This window comes from Pollicipes pollicipes, unplaced genomic scaffold (assembly GCF_011947565.3).
Source record: "Pollicipes pollicipes isolate AB1234 unplaced genomic scaffold, Ppol_2.1 Scaffold_2555;HRSCAF=2994_pilon_pilon_pilon, whole genome shotgun sequence".
NCBI classification, from domain to species: Eukaryota; Metazoa; Arthropoda; class Thecostraca; order Pollicipedomorpha; family Pollicipedidae; genus Pollicipes; species Pollicipes pollicipes.
Window position 1 is genome coordinate 39,656,852 of NW_023596136.1, and position 24,683 is coordinate 39,681,534.

Consider the following 24,683-nt stretch of genomic DNA (forward strand, 5'->3'; position numbering starts at 1 on the left):
GTCGGTGAAGCCACGTCAGGCGTAGGCTGACCTCACCTGATCGTCCCAGGGCGACCGCGCCACGGAACTACGGCTCGGTGGAAGCTCAGGCGGGCGGGCGGTCGATAAAGTTTCACACTGCTTTTTCGTGACGACTGACGGCGACTGACGACGATTGGCGCTAGGTGAGACTAGTTAGACGGTGCTGGACGCTGCATGATAATATTTGGTATCAGGCTGACCGGGCTGATCTCGCACTGCGACACACCCAGATCTGCGAATACCATCTACCAGGTCCTGAAACTTCGCTGATCACGAACAAATTTTGGGCCCACGTACTTGGTGTGCTCGGTCAAAGAAGAAGGGATACCTAGAGTTACTGAAAACGTTGTATAAGCAGTATGCTGGAATGGCCGGCTTTGGGTGTAAAGCAACGACCTACGAGGAGGAATTTTTCACTCCTTTTCCCCATATTATATGTGAATTTTTCACTCCTGCCTGACGTTGTCTAATCGCACATGCCAAACCCCTATTTCCCTCTCTGAGGTTTTCAGATATCATCCAAAGCCGAGCTCACTTGAAACCACCAAGCATAACGAGGCTCCGCAGAACCTGGACACCTATGGCTATGTCCTGTCTCACCTACATCTGAATCATGTCTATGTATGCAGCAGAGCAACTGGCGCCAGGTACCTCCAAGCCCAAGAGCCCCAGCGGACCCCAGCCGCTTGCACACATAAAGTTTGGTTTGTTACAAAATGCATTGCAGGAAACTTGACCACTAAATTGCACCACTCCCGAAGTGCATGAGTGAAAAGTTCAAGAAATGTCTTCTTATTTAAGCTTACAAGATAAGAATCATCATTTGAGCACTTATATTAACAGATTATAAGTCAAATCAGCTGATTAAAAAACATTCGAGAAAAGCACCAGTTTTATATTTATTTAGCTACTTCTTTTTTTGGTATCATGCCAGTGTGATACCATTTGATTCTCCCCTCTCTTTTGATTGGCTTTAGAGGTGCCATCTGCTGCTTAAAATGTAAACGAATTTCTCAGCAAGATGATCCAACTGCAAACTGGCACGCATGTCATACATAAATTGGATTAATTTGCCAGCCGCCCAAACATATTTGGGCGGCTGGCAATTTGCACCAGCTACATTGATATGCACCCAAGCGTGAACAATTCACAGGGAATGATGGAGATAATTTGAAGCACGGAACATATTTTTACCGCCATTTTTGCCTTCTTAACCCTTCGGTCAACCGTTTTCTTGGTTTATGGTGGTGCTCAATAATGAAAAATCCAAGCCTTTCAAGTGTCTGCTCGCCAGGCTACCTACCTATGGCTATTCCAATGCTGCCATACAGAGCCTTGAGACAGACCTGACGCAGCTAATACAGAAGTGTTTGATGGCGAAATTCTGCCCTCTGGAGATGTTTATCATGCACACCTATTCTTTCGCATTTTAGTCTCGAAGGTTGTGGGCATGATTGATGTTTATATTTGGCGGTGAGTCGAGTGACTCTGTCTGCCAGCAGGCCACGCAAAAGGTACTGAATTTGTTGTTTTCTGGGGAGCAGGAAGAAGCCAGTAAGCCTTCCTGTGGACCAAGTAATTGCTTACCTTACCTGCTTTCAGCACATGATTGGTAACCAGAGTTAGCCATTTTTTGTTTTAATGCATCGAGTTTTGCCGTAAGACAAATTATGATGCCACAAGGCATGCAATGGGCTTATTTTGTTCCATATTCTTGGTTATTTGCCACATATTTCTCGAAGTGGTCCCTCATGGCTGCTTTAACCAGATGTTTTTTATAGTTGTCATGGTTTGCTGACCGGCACATGACTGTATTGTACATATACACTATAGTTTTTAACGCAGTGATACTCTAAGCTGCATTGCAATTATAATGTGAGTTAAATATTGGTATGTAACAAATAGTCACACCACCCCATTTAAAATCTGAAGCCACCATCTCAAACTTTGTCATTAAATATGAAAAACAAGCCCAAATGGATGCATTTGCTGCAGCTGAGAAGGCAAGCAGCAATACTGGCATAGTCATCTAAAAGTTGTGTTATTCTTGGAGAAGAGAGATTGTTTTGTGGAGCATGCCCATTATTGCCCTTGACATAGGTTAGTCATGGCAATCAAAATAATTTGTTCAAAGCGATTTAAAATGTTTTGCTTTGTGTGTTGTCAACTTTGTCTGATATCAACAAACATACATAAATGAACTAAATAAAAATGCAAGTTGAAACAAGCCTGCTGTCAACAGATAGGTGAGTTGAGATGATGTTCATCATATAGGCTGCTCTAAGTTAGGTTAAGTTAGTCAAGTGCATGACAAGTGGCAATAGGAATTGTGCAAGAATCAGTAACTCACAACTGTTGCTGTGATGCAAACAGGATTTAACAGGACGAGATGACGTAAGGCCTCTTTAGGTTAGGCATAGGCTATTTTTATGGAAATAAGCATTGATATTTTGTAAGAAACAGTGACAAAATGTTTGTTTTCCCTGACCCCATCTTAACAGAAGCCGGAAGTATGTCTGTTGTGTTTGACTTGGTGATGGGCTGATGTGTAGGAGTCCAAGGTTTTTTGTTTGAGTGTTTTATGCTTGTTGAATTTTCTGTTGTTGTTTTGTTATTGGATTAATTTGCTTTGTTTTGTTTTAAAAGTGCTGTGGAAGGGAAATGAAAAGTGCTGCATCGAATTATTGGTGTTAATAATTTGTTGTGCTCATAATGCTGTCATGAAATTACTATGCTTTAACACGCGGCCGGTTGGCCGGCTAGATACCCTTTGCTCGGGTGGGGGTGATCAATTTGACCCACCACCCCCTCTGAGATCTCAGAAACTAAGAAAGCTAGAGACACCAAGTTTACAGGGTGTCTTGACCTGTACGTGAACTCACTTTGGTTAAGGTTTCAGCTTCCTAGGTCATGACCTTCCGGTCGAATAAGGTCAAATTGCAGGTTTGTCTCCGAAGCGCCCCCAGAACCTAGGCAGCTGTCTCTAAGCAAAAGGTCACGAGTCCATTTGAGGTTAGTGACATTGTTTGGCCCTTTGAAGATCATGGCGACCAAAATGATACAAGACCGCTCTTCGTTTTGCATTTGAATAAGTGACAAAGATTACGCTAGGCAGCATGTTCCTAAAACAAAGCGTTCATCCCGGGTCATCTCAGGTCAATGGCCTGTTACGACCTCTAAGAGATCAATTGAAGATGTATAATGCGGTTCCTGCTGTTCATAAATTTGAAATGAGCACCAGAAGCTATCCCATACAGCAAGCCCTAGAACAATAAATCAGGCTGGTTTTGACCTTGGTCTGACCACCATACCTGACCCTTAAATCAACGTAATTTGCTCGTTCAATATTTGTAGTGCCTGAGAAAGCATCTCAGAGATGTATGTCTTCGTCAAACACTCCGTTGTTGTATCAGATTGAAAGATTCCCTAGAAATTGCCTTCGCTGAAAGCATGGGCTGACTGACCTGATGTAGGTCAGCTGACCTTGCAAGCTAAATGTAAAATTTGTATGTCAAACGATCCGCTATGCAATTTTCTGCAGCTATGTAAAATTTGGCGCGGCTACGCCGCGCAGTTCAGAAACCATTCGGGAAAAGCCCTCTGTGGGGGATCATTTTGCCCCCCCCCCCCCACACCGGATCGCGTGTTAATGTATTCTGTTTCACTTTAATGGCCTAAGACGTTAAGAAACGAAATAGTTTTGTCAGGTTCCTGATATTACGTCCATGCCAACTTGAAATAGATGTCTCTGTTTGCTGAAGCATCAGTCACGAGCTCATAAGTTCCATCTTTTGTGAAGTGATTTTTTCTCTCCCGCACGGTCTTTTTGCGATGGAATTTTTCACTCCCACCCTAGTTCAAAAGTGATTCTAGCTCCCTGTGTATAAGATGTTGACTGCAGTCATTTTTCCGTGTGTCCAAAAATACTTATTGTTTTGTTATTCAGACAAGCCTTCAGGAAGCTGAGTTAAGGTCGGGATAACAACGCCATTTCGATGCGTGTTTTCAATGCATGGGCTAAATGCCATATTTTGTCCGGAATTGAGGGATGCAAATGCTAGGCTTTGTCAAAGCAAGTCGCTGCCGCCTGCCTCTGCCGACTCTGAGACTTTTCATTCCAGACGAAAGCCATTTATGCTCGCATGCCAGATAGGAAGTGGACGTGCATTTCCTAACTACCTCACTAACACGGAACAACAATAGGTAAGGAAGCTTTGAGTCATATAATCTGAACACATTCGTTCTGATTTGTCAGGTCAACCGAAGGTCTTCCAGATCACCTCAAGTCTAATGTTTATCAACTCCAAGCGGAAAATGCCACTTCTGCAATGGAGCAGAATCTTGCAGTCCTAACAAACACAGTATCATGTCTTGGATCGGATCTGTTGCAAGGAGTCCTTGGCTGACCCACCTCTCAGCTCGAAGAGCTTGCCGACGCCTGAAGTGGCCCGTATGCTTCAGGACTATCGATGCATGCCAGTTTGGTGGGCCAAGGTACCATATAACGCCAGTGAACGGCGTAAGCCCACATCTAGAGTTAAATGGTCGTACAAGTCTTCAGATATCACTCTATATCTCACCGATGTGACATGCCTGTCATCATTTCTTTGCGAAACATTTTCAGGAATTGTACCATCGTCAAAGTCAAACGCTATACTGATACACTACCTGGTTTTCCGGTGCCAAAGGCCGTTGTGGATGGAATTCACATGGCGTGGGCGGGATTTATTTGCCCTTTCTCGTGGAGAGCAGATATACGAGGGATGTTTCGTCCCAGCTACCTGGTGAAACACGTTTGCTCGACCGGCTGGGCTCAATCAGGAAGCATTATCACGTCTGTGGTGGGCAGTTGATGAGCATGGTCAGGCTATTTTTACTACGGTCCAAAACGAGTACTTGCACAACAAAAGCTTTGGGGTCTTATATACCTTGTGTGCAGCTCTTGCCTTACGTGTCAACTTCTTTATTCGTTTCCAGAAAAACCGCAGCTATAGCGTGGTTCAGTAATGATGTCCATGGCATGAGAGTGTGGTTCAGACCCAGCCCTTGAGTTCTAATAGGATAAACATTATCTTAACTGCCACGGGTGCAAATTAACATGGACACTCGTGGAAATATATGACCATGAGCCTTTCATGCTCGTAAACCAAGGCCCTGATACGCAGGCTTGGCCCGTGTGCGTTATTTAGGACCCTATATCTTTTCGTCGCACACCGCGGGATACATTCACAGCCGGATACGCAGCAATTTAGCCTAGCACAGGCCATTTGAGCGGAGAAAAACACCAATCATATGGCCAGCGGTGGCCTAATTGAAGCAACTTCGCCGCACGAGGCCAACTTTCTCACTTAGAATCCGAGCGCGTTAGTGTGACGCCTTTTCTCGGCAACAGTTTCGCTCCGGAGACAAAAAATAAGTTCAGTTTAAAAAAAAAAATAATGGCTGGATGGTGGGCACGTCCACCCAATACCTCATACGTGGCACAGTCCAAGATTTGGACCTTTGCGCAAGGACGTCTTATTCAGCATCTCATCCGCCGCTGTGCCAATGCCATGGTATTGAGAATGGGGATTTCGATCTAACCACAGGCAGCGGTTTATGCGCAGCTGCTTGTCACTAGTAATCTCAGACTGAATGCCCTCCCTAAAAGTCAAACGCTTAATTGAAAAGCAGACTTAAATCCGAATGAGTGTTGGATGCTCTCAAGACATCAATCTTTAAAAGAAACACCGCAGCGAGTCCACACCAGAAGCGCGGTCTGCGGCACGGCGCGTCACGTTCGATCCAGCGTTGCCTCGTCCGGCGACTGGGCTTCAGTGGGAGCCCCGGTCCCCGCCCCACTGCTGGATCGGCAGCGGTCGTCCGCCCCCTGGCCAGGACCTCGGACCGGACCCCAGTCCCCGGGCGCGGACTCGCCGGCGACGGTCGGCGTTCGTCACCGCTTGTTTTTGCCGGCGACATTGTCGCAATCCCCGGCGGGGCCATTGCTGTAATAAGCTGCCGGGCGGCGGCCGCTGTCAAGATTTGAACTCGTAACTCGGCGCACCCGTGCGCCGGGAATTGCCGCCGTGGCGCGGTGAGACTGCCGGGCCGAAAACAGACGCGGGTCGTCCCCGCGGGCCGGACGCCGATTTAGCACGCGCCGCGAGGGCTCGGCAAGCCGGGGCAGCAGCCGTCGCCGCCGCCGGCCGGTCGCTGGTTAGCAGATCCTCACCGCTGACCGATGGTACTCCCCGCGGATTTTCAGACTGAACAACGGCGCTGATTCTCAACCGGGCAATCACACCGATACACATCTCTGAACGCAGTGAACTACGTGCCGATTCTTTTTCGAATCTAGACCCACGCGAGTTAAAATGGCGGTCCGTGACGGTTGACGACAGCCGTTACGACGACAACCTAGCTCACTAAAAGGCAGTTAGGTCACTAAAAGACAACCGTTATTGTCCCTCGGGATCTGTCACCGGGTTTTCTGCCGAAAGGATTATATCTCGCGTTACAACTTACAGGCTCAGCATTTTTGTCGTATCCAACACCTCACTGCGTTTCCTTCTTCGTTGCGGAATACATTCACAGCCGGGTATGATGTTACGCACACCCCCGTCGAGCCTCTCACAGACAAAAGGTAGACGATCTTTCAGCAGGCGAAACACAATACAGTGCTGAGAGGTTTGTGTGCGCCTGGCTGTTCAGACCCCATCAAGGTTTTCTTTGTCAGGCACTCGGTCGTCTTTTAGTGAGCCACGCAGGGGCTGCAACGGTCATCAACCTGTATGTCGATAGATGATGACTGATGTTGGTCTCTTTGGCGGGGATTGCGGCAATTGCGAAAACCCCAAAGACGGATTTCTGCGCTTATGTGGCATAGTTGGTCAGTTGGTCCTGGTGGGTATCACCAAACGGTTCAAACAATTCTTCTTCTTCTCTGGGGTGAGCGCTTACATAAAATGATACTTACGAAAAGATCGGATTTGGGATCGAAACATGCGTTCTCCTCCTTAAATCGCAAAAGAAGCAAGTATGCAGTCTCGTTACTGTGAGAGCATCTGGCAGATCTTCTCATCTCAGAGTGCTCAGATCCCAGTTGTCCCTCGCATTGCGACAGCGGTCCACCGTCCTACGCGTCGTTAGCCTGCATTGAAAGGACGATTACTTCGTTGGCTGTAGCAGTCTAACGCTCTGATACATAGCCAAACGAAAAAGTATAGAGAAAGTGTTTTCAGTTGGTGTACGTGCCAGGGATTCGCTGGAACGCTCTGTAGCGTGACTGAGGGTCGTAAGACACTCTAATTAGTATTTTTTATGTTTATGCAGGTAACTTCAAGGGCTTTAACAATCATAATTCAGATTGCGGAAAGAAAAGTTACCATTTTTCGAGCACTTCTTCGCATCGCATTTGTTGCTTCAAAGTGCGCTTTACAAATTTGTCGGCATCATATGATCGCGCGCAGAGAAAATGGGAAACGTTTGCCCGTTTAAGGAATTTTAAGGATTCTTTGTGCCCAGCGCCATTTATTTTTCTCTACTCAATCTTTCCTTACTCTTTGTATATGGGCAATCATTGGCATACCATGATCGTAACGTACGCTCACGCATGGCATGCCCAGTTCGTCCAATTGCTAGTGCTGCCATCTATAACGCGTATATTTGCAACAAGTGACGCCAGAGGTCTCAACTGGAGACACGACACAACGCCCGTGTTTGTCGCGACGGAAGCGTCAAATCGTAGCTGGTAGTAGACACTCTCCAATCACATCACGGCGGCAAGTCACAGCATGGGATCACATCACAACAGACACGCGGCTGCCAGTTTTGGAGGGCGTCCCTTCTCATTGGATGTGAGTCATTGCACCGGCATTAATTGGACCGCACCCCATCAATTTTGCGCCGGGCGGCGATCTCTTCATCGGCAGCGGGGCAATCTCACGCTCCGGCACCTGTCGCGGCCGCGGGACAGAGAGCCGACAGCGGAGGATGCCGCTCCCAATGCCGTGATCAATAGCAAAGACTCGAGGACATCCGTTACAGAGCTGGCTGCGTGGCTGCGATAAAAATGCTTCGGACCGTGCGGCACATGAATCGTATCGTCAGTTTTAAGGCAGGCGCAATGATAGCAAATTATTAGGTACCCTCATGTGGTACTTGTTTCATGGTGGGCATTATGTTGTTTTGAATTTGCTGCTTGCAAAGCGATAGCCGTGTGGGTGCTGAATAGAAAATGACGTAGGCACAAACTCAAAGGGAGTTTATCAAGAATGCATTCACTGTAATCTAAGTCGGCTGCTTTGTTGTCTGACTCATGAACCGGTGCATACTTCACGTACCGAAATGCACGTTCAAAAGTGATACGAAATGTGGTACGTGTCTCCGGGCACTGTGACGTTCCCCCCTCTCCCACGGCCCCGTAAGCAGGATTTTCTTGAGGGGTGGATCCTCAAACCTACGAAGCGGCACCAATGGTTGTAAGGGCGCTATTTAAAACTTTCTGTCTGACTTCATTGACGTATAACGGCAGGCTGAGTAACCTTCATCCGTAAAAAATTAAGTTATTTGCCAGCAGTTGTTTGTCGAGTAAGTTGTTTTTTTTTTATTTTGTTGCTTGCACAGTCTGCGTGGCTATGCTCGCACATTTTTTTTACATCGTTGCCCAAGAACAAGTAACCAGGAGTGCCCCTCCCTCTATCCCAGCAACCCAACAAACCGTACTTAATACCAGAAAACATAAAATCCAGTCGCGGCATTCGCGGCACGTACTGCACACAGAAGCAGGCAAAGAGGTGGTGCAGACCCGGCAGGAATAGTTGTGTTATGCAATAAGCAAGGACAAATCGTACATGAGAAGGCGTAAAGTAGCCATTGCCAAAGCCGGCTAAGGACAGCCCGCTAGAACCATCCAATAAGCTATTACCACTCATTCACAGTGTTAGTGAGGGTTGTACGTCACACAAGCCGGAAGGGCAATTACTGATCATTTTCGTGCTGGGTTCTGAGCTGGATGTCCAGGGGGTCCACCCAGCTAAGCGGAGCTTGTCGCTGGGCAAACTCCCGGAGCCAGGGCTATGAATTTGGGTGCAAGTGCACGAATAGAACTACATCAGAACGCGATTATGTAGCATGAATGAGGCTGTGTATGAAAAGAGTTGCGTGCATACGTGGCAAAAAATTGCAACATCTTCAAATGTGTTGGTTACGTTAATATGTGTTCACGAAATGCTTGTGGATGATGTTCTTAACAAGGCTTCTCGATGCAGAGATACCACTTATTCTTGTAAAATATGAAGTCATAATGTCGCTCCACAGCCTTAGGCCAAGGCAAGAACCTGTAAATGGTTCATAATTACGATTAGAGAAAAGGTGGTCTACATGTTTTACTCGCCTAATATCCATTTCACTTTATTCGTAGAGCTTGTATGTTGCAGCAAACGATGCAGGAAGTTGTAAAGTTAGATATTTGTACATCATTATTAGCCTTTTGGATTTAGCGATATTCGATAATCTCAAAATTGTACATCGTTTAAAGAGTGACTTGAAGCTTTGTGAAGGGTACACGTTTTTATCAGACACAGCTCTTTTCTGCAAAATGCTAATTGATCTTGTTGAGAAGCATAATTTACACCCCAAATCAAGCAGCGGTAATTGAAATAAGAAATAATTTAAGTGTTATAGTGTACATGTGACGTTGTTTATCTATGAACCACCTAATTCTACTTATTATTCCAATATTTCTACTTAATACACTTGCAACAAAATTAATGTGACGCGTAGATTTAACAGATTTGTCAATGTGGACGCCAAGGTATTTGATTTCTCTTTTCTTTTCAATAAGTGAATTGTTAATGTTTACGTTTATGTGGAAATGCGATGAAAGGGTAGTCTAGTGCTGTGTAAATGTCTTTGATGCGTTGAGTGAAAGAAAATTAGCACTTAGCCAGGAAGTCGTTAGAACCAAAAGTGCATTGACATTGTTTTGAATTTCCACAATGCTTTTGTTTTTGAAAATAGTCCCAGCATCATCAGGGTAATGGAGGCAAATCATGTTTTTTCTTCATTTTGGTAAGTCACTTATATACATTATGAGCTGAATGGCCTCGAGAATTAATCCCTGGGGTACGCCCATCGTCAGGTTTATGAATGATGATCGATAGTTCCTGATTTTGACACATTGCGTTCTGCCAGACAAATGAGAAGAAAGGATTTTATAAGATTTTTGCTGAATGCCACATTTAGTAAGTTTACGTAGAAGAGTGTTTACTTTGAGAGTATAAATGCTTTTAACAAGCCTAAATACAAAGCTAGCACATATTCTCCGTTTTCAAAAGCCCTTGGGTAGTTTCCTGGAAAAGAAGAATTGGCATGTAGGTACTTCTGTGTTTCTGAAATCCGAACTGATTTTGATGAATTAGATTAATTTGGTTTAGATAAACCATGAGTTTATTATGCATTAACATATATACATATATATATATATATATATATATATATATATTTATACACATACATAACATATAAGAGATAGGACCACTACTTCTAATTTAACGTAAACTAGCTATTGTCACCTCAATCCGAAAGGCGCGTCCTTGCATCCCATTTCACCGTTCACGCCGTAAGGCTCACGAACGGAAGATTACGCTGCGGGATATAGACACTTGGTTTTCCATGGGATCATCACTCCGAAAGCGAAAGTCTGGGAATGACTCGACAGTAGAGTCGCGGTTATTGATGTGATGACCCGTGATCCCATGCCTTTAGCTCTCAGAGATACGCTTTGATATCACGCGGAGCGGTAACACAAGCTTCTAAAGTTAACTTACGCTCTTTTCTCAAAGGTCAAGGCATTTCCTTCCAATCCAGGAAAGCGCAAATTTTGTAAAATTATCTCAATAAATGGTATTTTAGCCCAGTTCAAGTTCAATGGCTAAGACAGCACACATTAGCATTACATATTCGAAAGCTGACATTATCAGGCAACCGTCAGTCTGTTCCACTTTGTCCCAATTTCTTGTCTGGTTGAAAATTATTCCTGAATGTCTCGGTGAGATTCTTAACACGTGCTCGGGTGGGGGTCAAATTGAAACCCCCCGCCCCCCCCCCCCGGAAGGTTTTTCCAGAACGGTTTCCGAATGGCGCGGCTACGCCGCGTCAAATTTGGCATAGCTGTAGACAATTGAATAGCGGATCGTTTGGCATCAAAAATGTAGATGTACCTTGTAAGGTCGCTGACCTGTGGCAGGTCAACGTCAGGCCGTGGTTTCAGCGAAGGCAATTTCTAGGGAATCCTTAAATCTGATCCAACAACGGAGTGTTAGACGAAGCCATACATCTCTGAAATGCTTTCTTAGGCGACACAGCAGTGTAATGAACAAATTAAATTGAACTAAGGTCAGTCATGAAGGTTACACCAAGGACAAAACCAATCTGTTTTGTTTCTTTGGGGCTTGCTGTATGGGATAGTTTATGGTGCTCATTTTGAATTTGTTGACAGCAGGAACCGCATAATACATCTTCCATGGACTTCTTAGAGGTTAGAATAGGCCATTGACCTAAAATGACCCAGGTCGACATTTTGTTTCAGGAGCATACTGCCTAGCGTAATCTTTGTTGCTTAGTTAAATGCAAAACTCAAAGAAATCTTGTATAATCCCGGTCTCGGTTAATGCTTGACCTTCAAAAGGTCAATCAAGGTTATTGATCCTTGAATGAGCATGTTACCTATTGCTTAGAATCGGTTATCTAGGCTCTGGGGGCACTTTGGAGACCACCCTGAAACTTGACCTTGTTTGAACTTTTTCAACCCGAAGGTCATGACCTGAGAACTTGAAAGTTTGACCTAACTGAGTTCACGTACAGTTCAACACACCCTGTAAATTTGGTGCCTCTAGCCTTCTTAGTTCCTGAGATCTTAGAGGGGTCAAATTGCCCCCCTCCCCCCCCCCACCCGAGTGAAGGGTACCCAGCCTGCCACCCGGGCACGTGTTAATGCTTCCGAATCTTGATCTCATCAGATCCTGATTTGTCAATTATGGGAACGCTTAGCGGTGCGTTCTTACCTCTGCATAGAGGCTAATAGTTTGAATCTGCTGTCTTTTGTTAGCAAATGTAATGTTTACGTTGTTGGCAAAAAGTGTCCGATGATTAACGCACTTCGCTTTGCCGAAGCTACTCCTTTTGCAGTCCGTGTCTATTAGGATATGTCATCAGTAACAAAACCAAGTGAGACAAATAAATTATTTGGCACAAGAGTCCAAAAGTACACAGCATAGCAAATGTTCTTCCCAAAAACTTAAATTCGTGAGGCGCGGGTCGATCGAAATATCGCCGTAAAACGACGCCCGGCGTTGTAGTCACCTCATCCTGGGCGGCGTCCGCCGCCGCAGGTAATACCAAGCCGTGGGCGGCAAGCGACGCAAAGTACCTTTGCGTATAGAAATGACGCTATCGAGCGCTTCTTAAGCCGTCATACGAAAATGTCTCGGTCTAAGGTCTAATATGCGGGTCAGACATGACCCGATTGATTGCCATTTGGCGGAGACTTTATGTGCTGTTGAGTATGAACTCGTACGAGATGTTGGCTAGTGTTGCTTTAGATTTTCACTTCTCTAGGACAACTCACGTGATACAGACAAAACTATACATAGCGTATAACTCAAAATATATTCTCTGATGTACGACTTGATACATACAGCAAGTTCTGCCGCCTGTACCACGAACGTAGAGACGGCAGGATGACCCTAGGCACATCTTGCTCTTTGCCGAGCCTGTGTATTCGATGCACCGGCCCAAACAGCAACTACTCACAGACAGGAAACGCAAAACGCGTGTTGGCAGAGATCGCACGGTAGCAGAAATACTGTCGCAGCTGGGCTCCACATATTGCCGAAGCTCCAGCTCCAGCCGCAGACGTCCTCGGCAGTGCGGCGCTGCGTTCCACTCCTAATGTGAGCCAGGTAGGCAAGATGATCAGCGGTGCCTGCACTTTGTCTCGCAGCTCGCGGTCGCTGAGGTCTCGCAGTAGAGGCTGTGTGACTGGTCCGTGCCAGGGAATCAGTTCGGTGTACCTCACGGCCTCGACCGTTGAGATGGCGAAGACCCTGGTCTGAAGAAGACCCTCGGTTTGTTGCTCACGAGCGGCGCGACGATCGGAACCACCTGTTCGCGGATCATGCGGTTCTCATGCCACATCATGCTCAGCAGCAGCTGTTCCGGACGGACTCAGCACCCGCTATGCTGGAGGACTACGTGTGCCGCAGCAGGTCGCGGAGCGCCGCGATGCTCCGGAACAAGCTGCGTAAGCCAAAGTCGCAGCCGCTGTTTTGCCGGATGGCGGACCATACCGGCACATAGTGGCCGACCACGCACTGGACGAGGTCTTTGAGAGCGCTGATGGAGGTCTCGGTAGAGACGCAAACTAGGAACAGGCGAGCGGCCGGTGTCAACCATCTGAAAACAAAAGCGATTTTATTGGAACAATTTGCTACCAACTGAGCATTAGATCTTGCAAACTTATTGTGCCCCTTTAGTGTATGTAATTATGCCAGAGTCCTTAAATGTGACGGAATGCATATCAAAAAATATGTTAGTAAGCATAAACCAACTAGCAAATGATGCAAAATAACATGGCACAAGGTATGATAATAAGAAAATTATCAACAGTGAACGTACGAAATATCAACTGATACTTGATGAACTTTAAACACTGATTGCTATAACTTTAAGGATAATGCGTTTTCATATTCATCTGACATGATTCGATGGTCCGATTCGCCGCTGGGCCGCCACATTTCAGACAGAGCCGTTTTGAACGCCGGAGGCCAAAAGGTACAGCAGCTGCTGGTTGGTGCTCAGCTGCTGAGTCAGGTCGACCGGCAGGTTTGGCACGGGCCCCGACCTAGGCTTGAATGCCACAACGTCCCTCTCTCAGACCTCCCCAGCACAGGCCTTACCGATGGGTCCAGAAAAACATTTTGATCCCGTGGTCGCACCATCCAGGCTCAGCAGCAGATGGAAGAGGTTCAGCTCGTTGCCGTGCAGCAAGCAGCGGCCGTTACCGCTGTGCAGCTGAACAAGTGCACGGCGCGGCCGAACTCGGACGTAAAATGAGTCACGTGGCGGCTGCCTGGCTCAGTGATGACAACCACGTGTTTTTCGACGGCATTCGTCTGGCTCCGTGTGGCTCATGTAGTTCCTGCCTTCACGGCCGTCGGAGTAGAGGATGGTCAAACTTGACTCATGGATTGCTCCAAAATCTTAACGAGCCGTCTCTATTCCCGCTCTGTCTCTTGCGCAGCAGATCTTCTTAGGATCCACGATATTTGATTTCAAGTAGCCAGTCCAGCCCTGCTGTCTTGTTGAAAGGCGTTGATGCTAGCAGCAGTGGCCCGGTTCGAGCCACCGCAGCTGTCAACCGCCAGCGTGGTATAAGTCAGATCGTTAACGCTATGATCTACATCGGCAATGTTCTCATCCGGAACAAACAATAGGTGTCGTCACCACCTTCCACCGTGTACGGAACCGTGTAAGAACCTGTCCTCTCGGCTGACTCGCCAGCGCTGAGACCACTTGGTCCCGGAGCAGGCTCGGGGTCAGCACTAGCAGGCAACGCTGGCTCAGCAGGCGGCGCCGGCTCAGCAGCCGGCGGGGAAGGCGACTCAGGTTCAGCAGCAGACACCGCCTCACTGGCGACCGACCCACGACACCCCTGAAGTTGTCTGGCCATCCTCCGGACATCGCGAGCCTCCCTAGTCACAATCGTATCCCGGTTACCCAGAGTAAGCTTCCGGTGCCTGCACTGGTCCCCCATGGCAACTCCTCCTGATACACTGTGCAGGCAACTGGGCACGGCAAGCTGCACTGAAGCTTGCACTTGCGTTCCGCGACATCAAGAAGCTTGTTGAATTGCGAGGTGGCGGCGTTGCTGTGACACTCTTTTTCTTTGATTTCTTGCTGATAGCTCTATTGGGATGATATCAATCCCTCTCGAGCAACTTTGTCACCCATTTTAGATCATGAACGGGGATGGTTTCGTTGGTCCACAGTTCCCTGGTTTCTACCGTCACGGTCTTGAAGATGGTATTAGTGAGATTCATTTTCGATTCGCTCAGACACCTCATGTAGCTCCAGGCTTTCCCGTAGTCGGCAGTCGGTGGTGGTACAGTGGAGCCGGGTGGCCTATCGCAAAATGTTTTCTGTGCGACCGTTTAGCCTTCGGCATGCTTATGCAAGTAATTGTTTGAAAGAAGCGTTTACGTACCGGTAAAATTAAACTTATAAACCCGTATCTCCCGCACAAAAAACACATAAATTGTAATAAACATCACAATGATGCGCTAGCGATAACAGACTTGAGCCTAACCCGGTATGCTACAGCATTTTCATAATTGCGCAGCTTTGGGTTTTACCAAAAATAAATTGTTTCTTACTAAAAAGTCAGCTTAAAAGCTGTTTGGCAATGCTTTGCTGGTGCCCTTCATGACACCTATTTCATACTTAATCCACCAAGTACCAGTAGCGCGGGAAGTGGCAGCTTTGAGGCGTATTGGATGATGACCCCGGCGCGTAAAATAGGTGGCGCTAGTATCGAATACGGTTTTCTTGGCCTATGAAAGAAAAACTGCTCGCTACCCACGAATATCAACATTGGTGCGTGCGACAGGCCTGAAAGTTCAGCATTAATCCGTGTGCCAAGGAAAAACTTTGCCTCAGCTGATTCCAAGAGATTCACCCTCTCGATGACGCATCCTAATGTCTATCCCTGACTAAAAATTACGGCGGTCACCGATTCACCATAAATTCCGCCGTGATCCCAGATACCTAAGATACAAAATAAGACACCAGATAAAGACACTAAGGTGAAGGCTCCCTTACCTTGAGCCCCCCGCCTACCCCCCCCCCCCCCCCCCACCACCATCTCACCCCCACTCCAGCCCCACCCCCAACGTCGTTTGAGGGCAACCCCGCTTCAGTTTTCTGCGGCACATGTCTTGGTTCAAGGCACCAAGGTGGCCCTTTACCTGAGTTCCAGTCGTCCCTCTACCTAGGTTCGGAGCTTTCCCCAAATGAGAGAAGTACTTATCCATTTATTTCCTCCTATGTTACTACTCTTCTCATCTTCTCCGCACTCCCCTTCTCCTCTTAGTTTTTTCTTCCCTTTACTATACTCTCCTCTCTGCTTTATTTAGTTTCAAGCACGTCTGTTTAAAAGGTCTTAGAACACCCTTAGTTGCCGTTAACTTATCAGAGAACTTCCCGCTACGTTTTCTAATATAACTTGCGAATTGCGCTGATCAATAGAGACCGACTCCACTGGTTTACAGTCGCCTCGCTCACTGGGGGGAGGATTTCATTCTGACCTGGCTTGGGGTGTTCCGTTGTTTGTGGGCGGCCTCCTAGCACACCTCAGGCGACCCTCTCTGAGATTGCGGGAAAACGCGGAAACAGACGGAGATGTGTTTCCAACTCTGCATACGTTTATGTGTGCACACCTGGCTGACTTCAGAGACGCCCCCGTTGTGAGCTCTGCGGGCGCCTGCAGTTGGACTTGGGACTCCCACCCGACTGCAGAGTGGACACGTCCCACACTTCGGCTTGTGAGCACAAACATGCTTATAGCATGTTAGCATGCTAACATAAACATGCTTTTATTAAGTGCTCCTTCGCACGCGCTTATCAGCATCTACTTGCCTACATTAGAGGCGCCTCTTCACTTAGCCTGCGGAGCACCTGAGAGTTGGGCAAATTTGACCTAGTGCCTACGCGCCCTTAATAGCAATTAATCTTCACCTGTACTTGGGCCCCGGGTCCCGTTTACCATGGGTTTGATAGCGCTCCTCCGCCCCTCCGCCGGGACATCGGGCGCCGGCGTTCTAAGACATCCTTTCTCGACTCCGGGGTGCCACACCTCCTGGAGTCTGGGACATCCCCTCAGACTCGGACTGAGTGTGTGCCAAGTCTTCGGTCTGCTATGTCTAAGCTTGGGATGCAGTATTGCCCTAGATCGGGAGATGCAAATCTACGAGGGCTGTGGACGATGAGTTAAGTCCTCTGGGTTTAAGGCGTCTCTCTGCCTGGGCTTTCTGCCACTCGTTCACCTGGGCTTAGGGGTACCGCTGCAGCTGGGGTTTGTAACGCACCCCGTCTGCTTCTGTAACAAGGACACCTCAGCCGTCACAATGTTTCAGGTGCTCTCAGAGGGGGGGGGGGGGGAGGGAAGTGTGCTGTCTCCTTGGGTGCGCCGCTGCCCTTCACCTCACCTGCCCCCCCCCCCCCATCCACACCTCGTGTGATGTTTGTGCTTACAAACCAGCATTGCAGAACAGCAGTCTCGTCGCCCCCTCACCCGCCCACCCAAAAAATAAGCCACAAAGCTGAGTAAGCATTGCGCGCCCTCGTCCCCTGTCCGAGTGCCTCCACACCGAGCCTGCAGCCAACAGCCGTGGTATCACCCCTCTCGCGCTGATGCACTATCAACCAATCACAGGTCAACAAGTCAAGGCGGGTTCCGCTCCCCTCCCCCTCCCCCAAACAAATATGCCCCGCGCGATCCTGCTCGTCATGGCCGTGCCAGGGAAAGCGGGCTGAGATCAGCCACGGACCTTGGACGAGCGCCTCTCCCGGCAGGCTGACGGCGAGACGGTGCGCTCAGTGACAGACTGTGTGCGGGGATTGGCGCAGCGCAGATCGAGCCTGGTGAGTGCCACGGTGACGCCGGCCTCGAAGACGTCTGTGACGGAGTTGTCAGTTGAAACGCATCAGTGGGTTGGGCATCGGATGTAGGCGAGGAATTGTTACATCCGTGCCCGTTCACTATCCCAAAATAAGGTTGGATACGGGTATCACTTGCATTTTGCAGTACAGGGCTCCCCTGGTCTGGCTCCCTAGATTCGTCCATGAATAATCAAATCATGCGCTCTTTGGCATAGCCGGTGGCCACGTTTGTGTCTTCACGCCTATGGCTACGTTTTATGTCGCCCACTTACGACAGCGTACGACACGTACAGCGTACAGCGTACAACACGTACGACCAAATCAGTTACCACGAATGAGCTAATATATGCACACAGGCTTCACGTACACCGTATATATAACATACAGAACAGCGCGAAGGCAGCACTCAGTTCATCGTTGCGCGTCGGGCGAAATACGAATGCTGCTGAACCCGCACTGTGTAGGTGAGGCGATCAGCCCGTCAGGTTCTGTCCTTCCTCCGTCGCTCTGTGACGGAGGAAGGTTCGTGGCCCTCGCTCTCATCCTGATTACGCTGGTCATGCTTGTAGGCACTTTTCGCCCGGTCTCAGAATCAGTTGGATTCGTTGACTCCGCACTGGGACGTAGGTGGCATAGATAATAATGCAATTTCAAATGCCCTCTCATTTCATGGAGCATTTCTGTATCCACTAGAGGTGGATAGGAGCTGCGACCTCTGTCTTTCCTTGTATGTAATGTATACGTGGTAGTTGAAATTTATACACATGGCGTGAAAGTGAAATTTATATACATGGCGTGAAAGAACGCCGCAAATATCAGGAAATAAGTTGTTCAGTGCATTACCGGGGAAATCAGTTGGCCTAAGCTAGACAAAATAGCAAATAATAGTACGTCATGAACTGCGCCGGATCTCCTGCGCGCTGACCCTGAGATTTTTCCGCGGTTAACTGCGGAGCATGCTGTGCCGACTGTCCTAATCGGGCAGGGGTTCAGGAGTCCGTGCATCCGGGGCCTTTTGTCCTCACGGCACGTGGGTTCGAGTGCTATGGTTTCGAGCCACAGTCAGAGGAAGAGTCCCAGGGCATTTAGTCCGGGTCCACCAATATTTTGCGGCACCGCGCTGGAAAAATATTGCCAGGTTGATTGGCAGATAAACAAATTACCAGTCTGTCGCTCTTCATGGAGAAATATCGTCAGGTATGAAAACGAGGAAGGCTGCAATGAGTAAACACTATTTCCTCCGGCCCATCCTAGCTAAAACACAGCCAAACCGCTAAAACACCGCCTGGTGTGACACCACGTTACCAAACTGGAACAGTTAGTACTTGCATCGTTTTTGTTGTCCTTGCCAACACCATGAGCGCTTTCCTTCGGGCGAGGTGTTTTCTTTCAAATGCATCCAGTGACCCGAAAGCTGAGTTGTAAACAGTATCAGAGGTTTCATGGTCAGTGCCATTTCTTTATTATCATAAATGATCAGCACAATTTTGTCTGATGCTTGTGGTGTGGCTGAAGATACGCAAATGTCTTCTACTCAAGTGACTACTTGAGTAGTCACTTCTCTTCTACTCTGCTCTTCTTCTTCTACTACTTCTACTCTACAAGTGACTTCTCACTTATCAAGTTCTTTCGATTAGCTGAGTGACAGGACCCGTACACGATATGACATTAAATAGTTCAATGATTCGGATCGAAGTCTGAACTCAAGCCTGATTCGTATAGGCTTCGGCTGAGTCTGAGTCCCGTTCGCCTATAAAATAAGTCGGTTCACCTGAGCCTGAGTCCCAAAAGGACGTGAGCCTGGACTGGAATACGAGTCTGCCCGGGCTTGGGCCCTCGCCCGGAACTCAACGCCGGTCTGTGCACCACTACCGCTTCAATAGAGGCGTCTGACGCATAGCCATCTTCCCCCAGATCGACCATGGCGGCTCGTCACGAGTTCCCGTTCAAGGTGCGTCCCGTGCGACGATGAATTCCAACAAGAAGGTGGCTAAGGACTTCGGCCAAGGCTTCCCCAAGGGGTTCGTTAAGGTGAACCACTGGGACTTCGCTCTGATGGGCCACGTCACCGAGGAGATGCTGGCACAAGCCTACAACCAGCCCGTGCAGAAGGGGGACGTCTGGGTGGTGACGCTGCCCAAGTGTGGTAGGTGACGCCTGCGTCGACGGCGCGTGCCCTGTGGTAGCCATGGGTCGTACTGAGGTCTGTGGTGGAAATCACCGCTCCGGCCTGTGTTTCACCTGCTCGATCTTGTGCTGTAATGCATTTCCGCGCACTTGGTCATACTTGCAGCCGCGAGTTGGACGGAGCAAAGTCGACTTGACCAGCGGGCAAGTGCTCATGGCACTGCTGCTCCGCTGTACAAGCTGAGTCACTGGGACCGGTCCGCTCGCAGGAACAACCTGGACCCAGGAAATGGTTTGGCTCCTGGCAAACGACGTGGACTTCGAGGGAGCAAAGAGCCCTCTTCACGAAAGGTTCCATTTCCTGGAGTGAGTAGCACGGTGCCGAAGTTGTGGTTGCTCTATCGCGTATCATATATGATATGCAATATGATATGGAAGGATGATAGGATATGATAATTGATATATGCTCTGATAGGATGCTTGACGCCTGTTCTCCGCACAAACCTACAAACCTATCAGGTAAACTGCGTAAAGCCTGATGCATTTGGTGACGCTCTTAGCATGCTGCATTATAACGATAACTAATAAGAAGCCAGCATCAGAATGTAGCCGAATGCATATCCAAATGTTTAACTTCCACAAATTGGTCGGATCTCTTGTTGACCATGATGTTTCGAGCATTTTGGGGGCGAACTAGTAAGACATGACTAGTTAAACATCACTAGCACGTGTCAACATGTCATGTTTTGCGCGAACCGTCTCTCCCCGCAGGTTTGCCATGCTCCATGATCCCGACCACGTAAATCGCTTGGTCGCGAAAGCCAAGGAGCTGATGCCACAACTGCCCTTTGATGTATCCTCCCTAACAACTATGCAATTGGGGCATCGGCGCTTCGTCAAGACGCACCTGCCCTTGTCCCTGACTCCACCTGATCTACTCAGCAAAGCAAAAGTACGATCATCTTTCCCAAATCAGGGACAACCCCACTCTTGACGTTTTTATCACGTAAGATGTGAAGGCGTATACCAGCACCTTTTCCATAGTCTGACACGTTAACGCCTTGCGAAATTGGTGCAGTACGAAAGCCAAACATTTCTATGGATGCACAGCACAGCGCACAGTAAATGTTGTCATCAGCGTGGGCAGCTATGACCAAGGACACGAAATTTACATTACCGAAGTGCCATGCAGACCTAAGTCGTATGCACGCAGTTCCCGTACGCAATGGGGATTGGTTTCTTTTTTAATTTCCGGAATTGTTCTTGACAGGTGGTCTACGTAGCTCGAAATCCGAAGGACATGCTCGTGTCGTACTTCAACCACCTGAAACTTCTGAAAATGCAGGGGTTTGACTCCGATTTGGAAACTCTGTTCGAGTACTTCATCAAAGGGCAAGGTATGATTCGCTACTTCCGACATGTCACGCTTGTGTCACCACAATCGGTGGTGACACAAGCGTAACAAAGTCTGTGCCCAAATACGCTTGCTTGCAAGGCGTTAAGAAGGAGGCCGACTAGGCCTCCTTTTTTGGTCGGCACTGGATTTAAGTACATTTTGTTCGCGCTTGGTTTGGGGCTACTTATGGTGGTTAATGCGTCCAGACATGAAGTCAAAACCATCCTCGCATAAAGCAAGTGGCGCTCTGTGACTGAAGATGTCGTTGTCTTAAGTCACTCACTGTGCATTTGGTTTACTATCGCCTTAATACATTTAGGATTGCGTCAAGCATCTAAGATCAGTCAGTTAATCATTTTGCGTTGTGACATTCCCAACAGCCCTGGAGGTGCCGTTCTTCCCCCACGTGCTGGAGGCGTGGAACCTCAGACACCATCCGAACATGTGCTTCTTATTTTTCGAAGACATGAAACGAGTAAGTCTCAGCGAAACATGGAGTTATGACGGGGCAAAATGACGATGAAAAATGGGCTCCAGCCAATATTCCCAAATGTAGGAGACCCAAAAATGTGACCTGAAGCGATCGCTGACCACTGACCAGAGATGCCACGGGAGCGGAAAACTGTACTCAGAGCTCGCTGGACCAGCTGACTTCACTAACGATGCGTTTATCTACGACCCTGACCGCAGTATGCTTTCATCTGATAATGTATGCGCAATCTCAGAACCGTTGACGTCACTACCCGGCAGGATTTGAAGGGGTCAGTCTCCAAAGTGGCCACTTTCCTTGGAAAGACGTTGTCAGAGCAGCAGCTAGACGATCTGGCACACCATCTCCACTTTGACAACTTCAAGAAGAATCCCTTCGTCAACAACGAAGTTTTGAAGATAATACCGGGGTTTGCTGACCCAGAAAGGTCATTTGTAAGAAAGGGTAAGCAACAATCCCCACGAGCCCTTCCCCAAAATATGACATGAGGTACGATTCGTAGACGTATCCGTATTCGTATCCGTATCCGTATCCGTATCAGTATCCGATGTCGGTCATGCTAGAATTTTTACGAGCAAAATTTCTGAACAGGCATACCCAGGCCACACATAGGTAAAGCCGTCAATGTGAATTTTCTGATAGCCATCTTGAAAACCGATATGCCTGCGCAGCCCCGTCAGAGCATGCTTCTAGTTTTCATTCCATTCGTACAAGTCGATGATCACCCATTGAGATCGTGCCATAGACAGCAAAAGACATCTCTCACCGCTTTACAGTTTAACACGACCAGGGAACTGAGCCCATCTCCTCACAGTCATGTGAAGTGCCTGTGTGGGCGCCAGCAAAATGATGTGACACTAAATAGTAAACCACAGTGTCTGACTGCACGCAGTAGGTACATACATCAGCTAGGGTGCGTGCAATGCTATCACATCCTTGTCATGCCCTTGTTCGATGTAGGGAATTTTCACCGAGGGCATGGGTAATCACAAGTGATTACGGCTGACCAACACCACCCCGAGATGCTGAGACCATATGTCTGCTTGTTCGCAGGCAAGACGGGCGACTGGAAGAACCACTTCACGCCCGAGATGGGGCGACGCATGGACGCATGGATCGCCGAGAACCTACGCGGCACTGACCTCACCTTTGTGGACCAGCTGGCGAACCAGTGAAACTCCTCGCTGCCCATCTCGTCGTGTCCCATTCTGCCATCGTTCAGACAGTGTGCTGGCCAGTGAGAGCGCATGTGCAGCTTAATTCTTATGTTATGAGAGATAGGTTAGAAGTACGAGTGAGCCATGCCAGCATGCGCTGACGGCTGTCTTATCCCACGAAGGCGGTTTGCAGCATGCAGCTGGAGTACGGCAGAAGTTTAGACATTGCGTGATGGAGTGGGATGTAGCGTAGTGGTGGTAAGAGGCGTCACGTACCCGGTGAAAACCCCTTTCAAGCATTCAATGGCTTTAAGCCTTCACAAAAGAGACACTGAGTTTGGTAATGTCTACATACAAATGGTGTGGCCAGCAAATGTACTGAATAAATGACCTAATTGAAGTGTCACGATTTTTATATTATCCCTCGTCACACGGGGCTTTCATCACCTTAGTCTCACAAGAGAGAGCTTCATATCAATAAAGGGCCAAATCCACATACCGGTTCCAATGCCTCCAAGACTCCAAGGTTGAGGGTTTACAGGGCTTCACCGCGAGACCGTGTCAAAACATTGGATGGCACGTAAGGAATCCCTGGGACAGATGCAGGCAAAATTGCTTGTCGAACGAATTGAGCGAAGCAGCATCCTCAAACAATTGCTTCTATAAACATTCCAACTACGAAATGTAACTACGGGGAATGAATAAAAGGAAAAAATTGTTCCCATGATTTGTTCTATTTGATATATTATGGTGACACTGCACACATTGGGAGCATTTTTGGGTTTATGTGTTTTAGTCTTCAAGAGTAGCGTTTCTTTAACCTTACTCAACCTTTGTCACTTGTGAGCATAAGCCAAGCTTAAAACATCGAGCACTGTCAATGAAACCAATGCTTGCACCGTAACGTCATTTAACCGTCATTTAACCGGCACCTCATCGTTTCCACACACGTTCGAACTACGCGGTCCCCATTCAGACCTCACTGTTTAGAAATACACCAAAGTAAGCAAAACTCAGATCAGTGATGCGAAGTGGGGAACCAGCTGACATGACTGCCCCCCCCCCCCCCCTGAAAAGTGAGGGTATGGCCCCTCCCCCCTGTTCCCACACCTGCGGACGTGGGGGTTGCGGCCCTCCGCTCACAATTATTCTGCCCCACCCTAGGCCCGTCATGCCACCTCGCTACATTCTTTGTCGTTTGCTCTCTAAACCCATGCATATCAGCTAAAACTAAGGAAAATTCGAATCTTAGGATGGTTAAATGAACCCATTTCGGGTCCAGCATCGTGAGAGGTTTTCCCTGCTAAAAATCCCTTAAAAGGGGTTGTGCAAAAATTCCGTTACGCATGAAGGGAAAGTTTTTACGGTAAGACCATGCCCACGAATTCTGAAATCTGTCCGAGCCAAGAGGCAGTCAGAACGGCCCTCCACGTACCAAACCACGTATCATTTTAAACAATCCTCCATTCTCCGCGGGCCGCAGCGCGCGCTACCGTCTGGGAAACTGTTAACTTCTGTGTGATGAGCAGCGAGAGTAAAATGCCCATGGTGGCATGTGAGTACACGGGCTGCGATACCGCGCGAACTTTGCCTTACTCTCTAAAGTAATGTTTTTTACGGGCTGCTACACGAGGCAAACTTGCCTGCATTAATGAACGACGACAGAATCAAGGAGAGGGTAATTAGCACGAATTGCAAATAAGCTTTTCAGGCTCGTTCGGTTGAAAGGGTAAATTTCATTAAACGGGATGCAAAGAGAGCCGGGAAACAGCAGCGAATGCAGATCTTGGCA

At 48.0% G+C, this 24,683-nt stretch overlaps 1 protein-coding gene across 2 annotated transcripts; it reads left to right on the forward strand.

Moving 5' to 3' along the window:
- The first annotated feature begins 1,475 nt into the window (after window positions 1–1,475).
- LOC119106269 (sulfotransferase 1C4) lies at window positions 1,476–23,277 on the forward strand. Of its 2 annotated transcripts, none has more exons than XM_037229886.1 (8): window positions 1,476–1,535; window positions 19,636–19,867; window positions 20,118–20,214; window positions 20,620–20,800; window positions 21,119–21,245; window positions 21,625–21,719; window positions 21,995–22,178; window positions 22,788–23,277. In XM_037229886.1, the coding sequence occupies exons 1-8, from the start codon at window positions 1,479–1,481 to the stop codon at window positions 22,907–22,909; spliced, it is 1,095 nt and encodes a 364-aa protein (XP_037085781.1). In that variant the 5' UTR covers window positions 1,476–1,478; the 3' UTR covers window positions 22,910–23,277. The 2 variants fall into 2 exon arrangements, with proteins under 2 accessions (XP_037085781.1, XP_037085788.1); XM_037229893.1 differs by lacking the exon at window positions 1,476–1,535 and adding an exon at window positions 17,620–17,703.
- Window positions 23,278–24,683: the final 1,406 nt, after the last annotated feature.

Bases quoted from the DNA above. Each gene is read 5' to 3' on its own strand.
- LOC119106269 (XM_037229886.1), top strand. From the start codon at position 1,479: ATGTTTATATTTGGCGGTGAGTCGAGTGACTCTGTCTGCCAGCAGGCC. The intron at 1,536-19,635 runs GTACTGAATTTG...ATCTTCCCCCAG, and splicing joins GCCAGCAGGCCACGCAAAAG to ATCGACCATGGCGGCTCGTC. The intron at 19,868-20,117 runs GTAGGTGACGCC...GTCCGCTCGCAG, and splicing joins GGTGACGCTGCCCAAGTGTG to GAACAACCTGGACCCAGGAA.